The sequence below is a fragment of the Etheostoma spectabile genome, chromosome 8, assembly GCF_008692095.1.
Source record: "Etheostoma spectabile isolate EspeVRDwgs_2016 chromosome 8, UIUC_Espe_1.0, whole genome shotgun sequence".
NCBI lineage: Eukaryota > Metazoa > Chordata > Actinopteri > Perciformes > Percidae > Etheostoma > Etheostoma spectabile.
This window is the reverse complement of record NC_045740.1, coordinates 14,368,858-14,382,420: the sequence shown is the minus strand read 5'-3', so window position 1 is coordinate 14,382,420 and position 13,563 is coordinate 14,368,858. Positions and strand designations below refer to the sequence as shown.

Below are 13,563 nucleotides of genomic sequence, written 5' to 3'. Positions count from 1 at the left end.
AAAAAACACGGATCAAGAAGATTAAGATGCAGAATTTGCTGTCCTCACTAACTGCATTTAGGAGTCTATTTAGTGCTTGATTTACAGAAAAGTGCAGATGTTAACAATATTATATTTCAGCATAAACTGCCTTCTCCGCTGAAACTTTCTAAGGGAATAAAAACAAACAGTACCAGCCTATCGCTCTTTACCTACTTATTTTATGTCAAATACGTTTGACTTTAATGATGTTGCCCTTAACCAATGTAACTGTGTCTCTCAAATCTACTGTTTTTTTCTTGCACAGATTCTTTGACTTATTTGAGAAGTATGGAGGCTACAAGTCAGGAAAACTGAAGCTGAAGAAGCCAAAACAGCTACAAGTGAGTGAGGTTGATTTTAAATCTCTTGATCCTTCTTTTTTCCCACACTCCCTTTCCTCTGCCTGTTTATTTATTTTGTTTTCTTTTTTGGGGGGGGCCGATTATGACTAAGTTCTTTTACAGCATTATGAAGAGTTTCAGAGCACAGTTATGTTTGCACATCAAGCTTCATAATTGTTTTCATGGATCACAAACCATTGCTTTGTTGTGTAAATATATATACCAACACAGCTGTCACACTGCATTCTCTCTCTCTCTCTCTCTCTCTCTCTCTCTCTCTCTCTCTCTCTCTCTCTCTCTCTCTCTCTCTCTCTCTCTCTCTCTCTCTCTCTCTCTGTGTGTGTGTGTCCCACTGAGAAAGTGTGTTACATTTTAAAGATAAACACTAAATTACGAATAACTGCCTCTGTGGTTCCAGGAAGTGCTGGATATTGCCCGTCTGCTGCTGGTGGAACTGGTCGAGCACAACGACTGTGAGATCGAGGAGAAGAAATCTAAACTGGAGCAACTCAAGACGGTCTTGGAGATGTGAGTGACGTCTCACATCAAACAACCACACACACTCTTCTCATAAACACACAAACACACAACATCAGTCACCATCCTCGTGTTTCCTGTCGTCATCATTCATCAGCAGTCACCCACTCTCATCAAAACTAGCTTCATCTTTCAACACTCAAAAAAGGTTCAGTCAACTTTCCTTGTACTCAGACATGTTTACCTTGATTCTCTCCATCCCTCTTAAGTCTCTAACTCTTAACTTTCTCTTTTCTTCCTTCCTCTGTCTCTCATTTCTCCTCCCCACCCATCCCTTCTTCTTTCTCTCCAAAAGGGAATCCAGCTTGAATGACACTCAGTACGCACCATCTCCCTTCTCACTTTAAAGGATGAGGTTTTACCACCCTCCTTTTATTTTAGTCTATTTAGACTGTGCCTACAAAATATTAGGAATACCTGATCTCTCTCTTGACACAGACCAAGTGGGTCTGTGGGTATAAACAGGGTAAAGGAGGTATTTTAGATATGGCTTGTGCAAGATCAGAAGTTTAAGTCATTATTTGAAAGGTATTCCTAATGTTCTGTGCCCTGAGTGTATCATTTTTATTAACATACATTCATTTCTAGCCATTAACACCGGACACAGACACAGTCAAATGTCCTTGAGGATTTCACTGTGTTCTGTAAGTGTGCTGTGCTATTTTGTGTGCATGCCGTTCTCACCACATATCAGCTGGACTCTAAATCTCCTAATGTCTTCCTTCCTCTGCGTCCCATCAGCATTTACACTCCTTTAAGTGATTTGCTGGTGCTCTTCTCCATATTGATTGGAATGAGTGTAACAACAAAAGTAATATGGAAGTCTAAGATGATCAAATTTAAAATAAATGCAAGGTTCAAAACAGCATTAGAAAAAAATATTTTTGTAGTCCACTAAAGAGTACAACTAAAGAGTAATCCACCTCAGTGAAAGATGTGCTGTTTGTCATTCTATTGCCAGTTCATACACCGTAGTATTGATTCAACCCACAGTATACTTCTTTCAAATACGCTTTAACAGTTTTTTGTTATAAATTTCAAATAAACTCTCTGTCAAAACGCTTCTACAAACAAGCTTATAGTTTACCTGTTGAAAAACGTTTAAACCTGTGCTAACTATTTTTGTGGCACTTTGGTGGCGGCGGAAACAACTGACATATTATTACCTTACACTCTCATATGGTGAACAAACTGCTGCAAATGTATACTCCTTGCAGATACAAAGCGACATTTGCATTTATCTGGAGTTGTGTTTATGTCTACCTGATGAATGTAAGTCCAATATTTAAACACCTTTTTAGTTCGGTTTTGGTCTCAAACCAAATCTGACCGCCAACTGGCCTCTAGCTGCTAAATGCTCCACTGTGTTCACCAGCTAGCAGCTAACTTTGTCAGTCTGCTGAACAGGTAGTGTACTCTGGGCTCATCACAGCCTCTTGTTAGCTGAAAACAGCCTGAATTAAAGCGGTGAAGGTGAACCAAAAAATAAAGTTTTAGGACTGTAAAAACCAAAAGAACGAGCTGAAAGAGGCTGAAATGCTCCGTAGAGCTGTGGAAAACAACACAGGCGGTCGGCTTTGTCACTGTGAGCGACACCTTTCACACACAAGCAGTGTTGTACTTTGCATTCCTAACTAAAGGCTTACGTTAATTAGGGTAAAATGCCTCCTTGATTTAATAATAGGTGTGTATGTGAGACAGCACGAGAGAGTGAGTTTGTGTAGCACAGGATTGCAGTAGGCTCCACCCAATTTATACTCCAGTAGATGCAAAGTTATACCAAGAATTACATCAACAAAGTGATGATGTCTCTTTCAAGTGTGAGTCTTTGGCAGGAAGCCAGAGAATCTGAACAGCTGTCCGTTATCAATCCTGGTTTAGGGTCCATTATCATGTGACTTTTTGAGACGTTCACTCAGCTGCCTGTTCTCTAAGAGAACACTATGCGATCATTAATCTACAGGATGTGCCTAATTCTTACTAAAGCACAGTATGCTGGGCAAGTGGAGGCTCTGGATATGTGTCTGTGTGTGACTTTTTAGGAATAACAACACAATTAAAATTGGCATTGATTTTCACCTTGCACCATTTTAGAAGCTTTCTCTTTGCCTCTTTTGTTCTCATGCCCACACACGTGTAAGCAATTACACACTGAAATCAAACTGGTCATTAGCTGATCCAAAGTACCTGCTGAATGATTGAATTACCTTAAACCGTTTGCTAATACTGGTACTCAGTTGTGTGAATGATCACTGTAAAATCTTTGAAAAATGTTGTTACCTTGTTCTATTCTCTTTAAGCTTTTGTTGGAATAGAAGTCAGATGTGTGCTGTTTAATTATTTAAACTAAATTCTTTACGATGGGATATATTCTTTCTGTCTGTCTCCGGTCTGTCTGTGTGTTCGTGTGCGTGTTCGTGTTTGTGTTCTGTCTCTCCAGGTACGGTCATTTCTCAGGCATCAACAGGAAAGTTCAGCTGACTTACCTGCGCAACGGCCAACCTAAAGCATCCAGTGAAGAAGAAGGTTGTGTGTGTGTGTGTGTGTGTGTGTGTGTGTGTGTGTGTGTGTGTGGGTGTTGTGTGTGTGTGTGTGTGTGTGTGTGTGTGTGTGTGTGTGTGTGTGTGTGTGTGTGTGTGTGTGTGTGTGTGTGTGTGTGTGTGTGTGTGTGTGTGTGTGTGTGTGTGTGTGTGTGTGTGTGTGTGTGTGTGTGTGTGTGGTGTGGTGGGTGTGTGGTGTGTGTGTGTGTGTGTGTGTGTGTGTGTGTGTGTGTGTGTGTGTGTGATTACAGAATAAAAGAGGCCTGCAAATGTGGTGATAGTTAGAGAAATTACTTATTTTTAAATTGATATTTTAGTAAAAGAAATGACAAAAGTTTTTTGATGCAGCTGGGGAAGTTGAGAGACCGGGAAATTTTAAACGGTATAACATTTTAGCAAATAAAAAGTGCAAAATTAGGGAAGAGAAGCTGAAATAGGCCGTAACCTTTATGTGAAAATACCCTGTTAATATTTTACATGTAGGGGGTGTAGCGCTATTCCCACTGACTGAAATACTGCTTTATTATTGCCCGACTCTTAAAAAAAAAAAAGTTCTTCCTCTGCATTTTTGTATAGTTTTTACTGATATGAATAACAGTACGCTGCTGTTTTTCAGATTCTAAGAAGGACAGCCCATCTCTGCTGCTGGTGTTGAAGTGGGGCGGGGAGCTGACGCCTGCGGGCCGCGTTCAGGCTGAGGAGCTGGGCAGGGCCTTTCGCTGCATGTACCCTGGAGGTCAAGGTACCCACTGGACTCACACTCACATTAGCTAATAGATGTACTTATGAATGATCCTTCTACTTAGGCCCTTATGTAAATTAAGTTAGTCTATGGTGGAAATGTTTTATTTTTTTACTTTTGATTTGTCTCAGAGGAAAGATTTCTAGTACAGTTGGAAATAACTTAAAAACATTCTGGTATTTTATTTTCATTTTTAACTATTTATGAAGTTCCCATATCCTTTCTGGTTTCCTTAAAGTATTGGATCTAATTCCCTGACATTCCCTGTGTGAAATTCATCTCTCTAACTTTCATGAGATGAGAGTTACTTTAATTTTATGTACAGTTGCACACATGCCCACAAGGAAGCAAACACATAACTACACACACACACACGCACAAACCCACATCTAGAGGGAAAAAAGGACATAGACATTAGACATTACCATTATCAAATTACATTATAACACATTTAAGACTGCAACTGATAATCATACAGCCCTGTCTGTCCTACTCACATGCTCCTTTTGCTTATTTATTTATTTTCCTAGCCCTTCTTTTCAGTCACACAAAGCACTACCATATACAATGTCAACACTGCATAGCTGACATAGGGCGTGTTGAAGGTGGAGGTTATTTTAGTCGACACACCACATTTTCAAACTTACTGCAGCCACTGGGTCTGGGGCTTTTGCGCCACTCATTATGTGCTTTTGTAGATGTTTAAAGACCTCCATATTACGCTCATTTTCAGGTTCATTATTGTATTAAGAGTTTGTACCAGAATAGGTTTCCATGGTATAATTTTCAAAAAACACCTTATTTTTCTGCGTTTTAGTTCTGTCTCCTGGACATGGCAATACAACTACGTGAACTCTTCCTACTTCCGCTCTAAGTAGGTTGGTTTGAGGGCGTGCACAGTTGCGGCTAGGCCAGCATTATAATGTGTGTTACAAAGTGAACAGTGTTTTCTGAGGTGGTAACTCCTTTTGGGGTGGACTTTGGATTTTTTCACTTTCTATTACAAGCACAAAAAAGATAGATAACACAATAAAGGTAAAGGAAAAAGCCAAAAAGCATAATATGAGCACTTTAAGACTTGTTGCCTTCACTTAAAATTATAGACTATAATAGAGAAGACTGATATATTCAAAAAGGTCAGAATCTCAGTTCAAAATATAACATTTCTCTTTCCTCATTACGCTATCACAAACATTGTATAATCATTGCCATGATGTTATTAATTGGATTTGATGAATTTTGAGTGACTCTTGGATTATTGTACACATGAAAACAGGAAGACACTACTAATAGCTTTTAACTACAGCAGATGTCCAACAGGTTAAAGAATGGACCAAAATTTGGCTGTAGAAAAACACAAACATACAATAGCATCTGTAATTTAATGCGTAGGTTATAGAACGGCCTGTCTTAGACTAGGAAATATTAAATGGGAAAACCAGGTGGAGACTAAAACACCAATCCTGCAAACATATTTCTAAATACCTGCTTCTTGGGCTTTAATTTCTTTTAAATGTAACAACATTGTTGAAATCGCCACAATGCCAACATTAGAATAATTTAGCACTTATATCAGGGGTTTATTTTTAAGTGACGATTAGAGGAACTGCATCTGAATGCACTTCTACATGTGAGCTTGGCAGTTCGTTCATGACCTTGGAGGAAAAAAAGGGTCATGAATGGGAAAAAAAAGTTGGCAAAAACAATCTTAAATCAAGGTCCTAAAAGGGCTCTGATTAAAGTTTGAACATCTACAGTGCCATGACAACTGAGCAAATTCCGGTCTGCTGATGAAGGCTGTGTGGTAAGAACCAAGAGTTAAGATTGTCTTGTCAACCACTTCCACATTGGTTTCTACATTGTGGTGCAAAGGTTCCTGCATTTTAAAGTCAAAGTAACATACGTAAAGCAGATAAACAGTGTCTCTATATCAGTAACTGAAGGACATGAACAGAAATTATGTTTTAATTTTGAGAAATGCTAGCACTAACAATACAGCTAACTATTTTCTTTTACAGTATGTATGTCAAGGTAACATTGGATAATGACATTTAAAAGAGTAACTATACCCAGGCTCAAAATACTACTACATACTGTCCACACCCTCTGTAGTAGCACACTTGGCAACACCCAACTGTTAAGTCGGGTGTTGTGCTTGACACGCAGTAATGCTTTTCCGCAATGCAAATGCTTGATAACCATGACGCTTTAACCAGAGTGAAATACAGTTGGTAGACAAACCTGCCTGTTTCATAAAGGTTTTTCTCTCTCAATCACCTTGCAGAGCTTTGAACTGTGCAACGCCTCCATTTCATTCATAGGTTACCCCTTTTCAAGCTTTCCATCTTAATGCTTGTTTGTTGCTTTTTTTTCCATGCAAAAAACTCCCAAACAAAAAACAGAATAGAAGTGAAAGTAGATGAAATAATCTGTCCCATTTGTTGCTTCTTTTTTTAATAAAAAGAAGACTATTTTCTCATCCCGGCCACTGTTTTCATACTTTCATCACCACAAGTTTTATCTATTAACTCTGCTCTTCTCTTCTTACCTGTTGTTACTCTGTGTAAACTACTAGCCGGTAACCGCCGGTCCCCTGGATGTGAGTCCCCTGACTTTGGTAAGAGGTTTCCTGGACATCACCGCTCTTCCACGCCTTTCTCATTCTGCGCATTTGTTGCTCCGTCCACTAACGTACTCTGATCTCTCATCTCATCATGATTTTGTTTCACTTCATCTGGCGACTAGTCCTGTTTGTTCCACATTGAGATTGCTGTGGATTGCTTGTATCGTCATTTATGTGTTCTTGAGGTACCGCAGAAAATGTGTTTTGGTCACACATGCGTTTGCAGTTAAAGTGACTGCAGTTTGGTGTTATCAGCTAACACGGATGATCTCACACTAATCCTACTGCATTTCTTTTTCAAGAGTTCTTGGGATGTTGTTCTTTGGTTGATGAAAGCCAGTCTACTTTAGCCTCAATTAGAGCTTAGAACAGTTGTACATTTCCAACGTCCCAGATCTTTCTTGTCAAATGAGGCATCATAACCCAAGTTAGTCAGTGGCATTACATCAGGCTGTACACTAAAGAAATAAGTACAATTGGCTGTACACTAAAGTAAAATGCATGAAGCTTCAGTGTGATTTTATCTGTAGTATTGGTATGCGTCCACCTCCTACAGTTGCATTAATTTAAGTATACTCAGTATGTTAAAAATACTCACTACTTATAGTCTCTCTTCAAGAAGTAATCTAAAGTGTTCATCAGGGGCTGTCTTCAGTAATTTTTGGGGTTTATTGTTTACTTCACTTTCACTTCATTTTATTCATAGCTTAAACCAAACAAGTTAAGTCTAGCTTAAGTGATATGAGCCAACTCAAAAGCTTACAAAGCATTCTGAGGACAATGCATTTGAACTGAAAGTGATCTTGCACCTGCACAGGTGCTGTGTATCGGCTGGGTGCCTGTTTTTAAACAAAAATCCTTGGTACTTTTGGGTACAATCAATTAATTTTTTTTCTCTTTTCTTTCAACTAAAACCCTGACTCAGCCATTTCTTAATTGAGAACATTATTAGCTAGTTAACTATGATGTCCCTCTCTGTGTAAAATCTTCCAGGTGACTATGCTGGGTTCCCAGGCTGTGGCCTCCTGCGCTTGCACAGCACTTACCGCCACGACCTGAAGATCTACGCCTCCGACGAAGGCAGGGTGCAGATGACAGCCGCTGCTTTTGCAAAGGTAACTCTGCCTTTATAAAGGATATATCTAATGTATAACTGACGTAACTTAAACATTTACATGAGAATTTATTTTTAAGGTTTTGAGGACAAAATATCTCTTTAGAAGCTTTAGTTCCACTAGTGTCTATGCCAAATATAAATATATAAATTTGTTATAGATTTGTTGAAAAAATAACTACTGTAATTCCCAATATTTAGGGGTTATTTAGCAGTTAGAGGATGGTTTTGTTAAAATATAAAATGGAACATTAAACACATGTAAATATTTTTTAAACACTTTTCTGGTGATTTATTTCTGGTAGACTGCTTGTTTTGTAAAAAAAATATTTTGTTCACATAAGACAAATAAATGTAGAAAAGCTGTACATTGAGAGGCTGGAACAAGCAAATATCAAAATTAATTATCAAAAATGATTAATTTGATGTTGTTCAACTAATCAATTAATTCACTAATTGGTTTGAAGACCACATTTTAAGAAGCTGCAGAGCCACCATAAGAACAATTAAAACGTTTAAAAGGTTAAAGGCATACATATACAACAGCAACTGTTTTATATCTGTGGTTTAAAGTTACCCTCAGTTTATCTGAGGGTAAAATCAAGAAGAACTCGGATTCAGCTTGACCATAACTTAAACATATCAAGTTTACTCTTTACTCATGTGCTGTATGTATTTCTCTCTCACATGATTGTATATTAAGTACAAATGGCACACAATGATACAGTTCAAATTCTCTGGTTTCTCTGCAGGGTCTGCTGGCTCTAGAAGGGGAGTTGACTCCAATCCTGGTTCAGATGGTGAAGAGTGCCAACATGAACGGACTGCTGGACAGCGACAGCGACTCTCTGACGGACTGCCAACAGAAGGTGAAGGCAAGGCTGCATGAAATCATGCAGAAGGGCCAGGAGTTTACACAGGACGACTATCAGAAGGTATGTGGCAAACCTGATATAGTAAAGTGAAAATATAAAAAAATGGCTTAATCTGAGAAGGTGCATGGTGCAATGTTTGCCAGAAAGCTTTCACATGTTTAGTTTAAACAGTTAGACTTGCTTCACAAGTCTTCATTCTTGAAATGTTTATACTTTTCCTCAGAATTTGTGAAATATTGTCATGCAAGTTTCTCCCATTGGCCAAAAATGAACTAAAGAAAATCTTCCCATGCATGTATTTGCTGCAATTTGTTCAAGTCCTTTCAGACTACAATGATTGATATGATGTTCTGTATAACATGTTATCTATTTCCTTCTGTTCCCATTGTGTCTCAGTTGGCACCAACTGGCAGCCCATCGCTGGTGAACTCAATGAAGGTCATACAGGATCCAGTCAAAACCTGTGATAAGGTGTACGCCCTCATCCAGAGTCTCAATTCACAGATCCGCAAGAGACTGGAAGACCCCAAGTCTGCAGGTAGTGTGAACCTGCCGTACCTGTTTAAAGAAGAAAAAATATTCAGCTGCATTTTGGAGAAAAAAAAATTATCAAAATGTTTAACTTTTTTTTTTAAACCGAGAAATTTAGTTTAGTCTATAGACTTTTGTCTGCATAAATCAGACAGCAGAAAAGGACTAAATGTGTAAGTGTAAATATAGTGAAATAAGTATAATCATCAGAGACAATTACCTTACTTTTTAGATTAAAGTTAGTCATCATGTGTATTTCCCCAGACCTTCAGCTTTACCACAGCGAGACGTTGGAGCTGATGCTGCAGCGCTGGTCCAAACTGGAGAGAGACTTTCGCATGAAGAACGGTCGCTACGACATCAGCAAGATTCCGGACATCTACGATTGTATCAAATATGACTCGCAGCACAACGCCTCACTTGGGCTGGAGGACACGCTGGAGCTGTTCAGACTGTCCCGTGCCCTGGCTGACATAGTCATACCACAGGTGAAAGGCCTTATTTAACTTTGTTGCACAATTTAGGACCTGCCTAGAAGTTGGCATACTTGATCTATGCACACATGTTGCATTACTACCTAATTATATTGTAATATTGTGCTGGAAGATTTTTTTTCAAGAAGAAGAAATTTAAAGAGTTGAATTTCGTAAATTATGTGAAGGAGTCTGGGAAAGTTAACAAATGGGTCACATTGGAAAATTTTGCCTAATTTTCCATTTGAGCATGAACTCAAACTTAGTTGATCCCTGTGGCAAGAATAAAATGTTGCACCAAAAAAGGGTGTGGTGACTCAGCAGAGAAAATTAAAATACTCTATAAAGTATGCCATTATATACAGCAACAACAGTGAAACACTATGTTCATTAAAATGGAATTAATTCTGGAAGTGCCACAGCATAATTTTATGTCACAAAATACCCATTTTTAGGCCTCTATGCATGAATGGGTCACTAATTATCTGTGTTCAGCCTGGGATGTCCAGCGAGTTTTACTGCCTTCTGCCCCAAAATATTCTAAGTTAAGACTTCATCTCTTCATGGCCATTAGGGTTAAGTAGATATAAAAGAACTGGATGAAAGTGTTCAAAGGGCTGTTTTTTCTCTTTCATATCATCCATATCAGGAGTACGGCATCACCAAAGACGAGAAACTGGACATCGCTCAGGCTTACTGTGTTCCTTTGATGAAAAAAATCCAGCTGGATCTGCAGAGGACCCATGAGGACGAGGCTGTTAACAAGCTGCACCCTCTGTGAGAATAGAAGCCGCCACTGAAACACACACAAACATGTTTTTTCTTGTATATAGGCAAAACACAAATCTAGAATGTTTGTGTATGTTTGAGTTCACTGCTGCTATGTTGACTGAAAAGCTTTCTCATTTCTTGACCCCTGGTGTCCAGGTATTCTCGTGGCGTAATGTCTCCTGGCCGCCATGTCCGCACACGACTCTACTTCACCAGTGAGAGCCATGTCCACTCCCTGCTCAGCGTCTTCCGATATGGAGGACTGCTGGATGTATGTCTGATTTTAACATCTTTGACCATTTTGTTTTAGTAGTGATGGTATGTCATCTTTCTGTGTCTGCTAATGATAACAAGAGTAGATTTAAAAATTCAACATCAGAAATGGTCTCTACTTCCGTCTATCTTGGTCTAGACTGTCCTTCCAGTCTTTATTAGTCTGGCTCACTGGATGTACAGTGCTGAGGTAAACCTTGATAGATGTCCCTACACTATCTATTTTGCAAGGGCACTGTTGCTGCATCTGGGGCTTAGTGCCGCCCCGGACAGCTGTGATTGTTTTAAAGAAAAATAAACAAGCCAGAGCTTTTTTCCCCCTATCCCAGAATAGATGAGCGGTGTAGCCAGACCAGACTCCAGAGCTGTGCAGAAACCTCTGGCAATGCAAGACTAAGTCTTCACTAAAGACTAGGAGCGGCAGCTCAGGACACATTTTGATCAATTATTTCTATCAATGAGGTCCTTAAAACCTTTTAGTATTAATGAACGTCCTTACATTCAAGCCATTGAAAAATGCCTGTTGCTACAAAGCTAATTAAGGCTACCAGCGCCACACAAGTCTCTCTGTATCTCTCAGTATGGCCATGTTCAGAAGATTGTGGCGTCTGATAACTTTCCTGCTCAGAAGCTTGAATGAAGAGAATCACCTCTTCTGAAGAGTCCGTCCTAGGAGGGGTTGGGGCGTGTGCGCGATCACAGAAGGCTTTATTATGTGGACGCCCCGACAGTGTTGTTCTCATTACTTAGAATTCCTCATGGGGGAGACAGAAACTACACACTATGGTGTACTATTGAAAGCAACATGTGTGATTACTTGTCTTTGCCAACTCTACTGTTGGGCTTTACACACAACTTACTTTACGGCAATGATCTGGGCAATTGTTCAGTTTAATTGAATATTATACACACATCTGCATTAACAAATGATATATTTGATATAGCTACATTGGTGACTGTGTCCTATCAATAGAATTAATTGTATTGATTAGTCCTATAGATTAATGTCTTCTGTTGTACATCATTATTAAAGTTATGGACATTATTAGATCATCATACAGTTCTCTCTGTATCTTAAACACAACTCCTTTTATTTTTTGTTCATGTGATGATTTATTTTTCCATATTATCTGGTGTATAATTAGATTTAGGCTTTTGTGTATTTATTATGTATGGGATGTTTGCGTGTGTTTATGGTATGTATGTTTTTGTTTGTTTAGGATGAGAAGGACCAGCAGTGGAAACAGGCCATGGACTACCTGAGTGCTGTGACTGAACTCAACTACATGACACAGATAGTCATTATGCTGTATGAAGACAACAATAAGGTTAGCTTGCACATCTTGCTCTTTTATAATCTTTTCAGCCTGACCACTGCTATTTTATGCATTTCTTTTTGTCTGTCTCTGTGTCGGGAGCAGGAGCCCTCCTCAGAGGAGCGTTTCCATGTTGAGCTTCACTTCAGTCCAGGAGTCAAAGGGTGTGAAGATGAGGAGAATGTACCTCTTGGCTTCGGCTTCCGCCCAGCCTTCTCAGAGGTGTGTGAACTTGTCACTTAGTTCACGTCTGTAAACTTGTTTGTTTCAAATAGAGCAAATTCCATATAGAAGAATATACACCAAACTTCCTTCAATTATTTTTGATAAGGGTTATGCTCCATTAACAACTTTCTCACATCATGAGATTGCTCTCTATCTCGAATGAGATAAATGTCATTTCTGTATTTTAGTGGGCTGCCCTTTACAGTGTTGGGGAGTAGGAAACATGTAATTAGATTAGTAATTTAACTACATTTTGTTGTAGCTTGCTGCTAGTTTAACTACATTCATATTTGCATAGTGATTTAAAATAGCTCAATTACTTTTTTTATGTGTAGTTAACTACTGAATCTACAAAAAATTTTGGGACATAAGAGGAAAGGAATTATATTTTATTTTATTTTACCATTGCTTCTCAACTGGAGGGTGTTTGGTGTTTTTTGCCCCCAACATCTTCTTCCAGGCAGCGCGGCAATGGTTATGTTTAGGGTCAAGGTTAGGGTAAGCTGCCTGGAAGGTGATATTGGAGGTAAAAAAACACCAGGCAACGCATTCATCAGGCAGCCACTTTTGTTTTAAGACAGGGTTAGATCTCATTGCTATTCCAGGAAATGAACCTGTGAAAATATTTGGCTGTGTTTTGTTATGTTTTCAAATATATATGTATTAGAGCTGGGCAGCAATTAAAAATTTTAATCACGATTAATCTCATAATTTCCCTGATTAATTGCAAAATGAAATAATACGAATTCAAAAGTAGTGGGTGTATATAGTGCAATTTTATTTTAAATGTTCTGCCATATGAACAAAAGTGCCGTAACATTTTTTTCTGCAAAAACTTAACATTTTGTTAATAAAGTAGCAGTTAAATAAAATATTTAGTGTACATCTCAACTTAAACAATGTATTTATCATGTCCAGAGTTGAATTCCATCTGGTTGGAACGGGTTGCATAAGCGACTCCTTCTTATGTCCACGTTCTTCTGTTGTTTCGCTAACTCTGTAGCACCTGCTGGACTGGGTTTAGAGCCCCACAACATTTCTGAAATTTGCAAGGACACTGTCCAACGCGCTGTTAAGCAGAGACACTGAGGGACACTGTCGAACGCGCTGTTAAGCAGAGACACTGTGACAGAACGCTGGAGGACCATGCGTAAAGCAGGGGACATGATCAGAAGGCAGAA

At 38.9% G+C, this 13,563-nt stretch overlaps 1 protein-coding gene across 13 annotated transcripts in view; it reads left to right on the top strand.

Moving 5' to 3' along the window:
- ppip5k1b (diphosphoinositol pentakisphosphate kinase 1b) overlaps positions 1-13,563 on the top strand; it is a 66,435-nt gene that overhangs the window by 19,079 nt on the left and 33,793 nt on the right. For 5 of the 13 annotated variants that reach the window (XM_032523649.1, XM_032523648.1, XM_032523646.1 and 2 more), the window contains exons 12-25: positions 287-362; positions 781-890; positions 997-1,047; positions 3,340-3,425; positions 4,056-4,181; positions 6,757-6,798; positions 7,798-7,919; positions 8,671-8,853; positions 9,190-9,331; positions 9,589-9,812; positions 10,447-10,574; positions 10,725-10,839; positions 12,062-12,169; positions 12,263-12,379. In XM_032523649.1, coding sequence (XP_032379540.1) covers positions 287-362; positions 781-890; positions 997-1,047; positions 3,340-3,425; positions 4,056-4,181; positions 6,757-6,798; positions 7,798-7,919; positions 8,671-8,853; positions 9,190-9,331; positions 9,589-9,812; positions 10,447-10,574; positions 10,725-10,839; positions 12,062-12,169; positions 12,263-12,379 — 1,630 coding nt within the window. Of the gene's footprint in view, positions 1-286; positions 363-780; positions 891-996; positions 1,048-1,194; positions 1,219-3,339; positions 3,426-4,055; positions 4,182-6,756; positions 6,799-7,797; positions 7,920-8,670; positions 8,854-9,189; positions 9,332-9,588; positions 9,813-10,446; positions 10,575-10,724; positions 10,840-12,061; positions 12,170-12,262; positions 12,380-13,563 lie in introns of all 13 variants that reach the window. The other 8 variants (XM_032523650.1, XM_032523647.1, XM_032523644.1 and 5 more) reach the window with 5 other exon arrangements.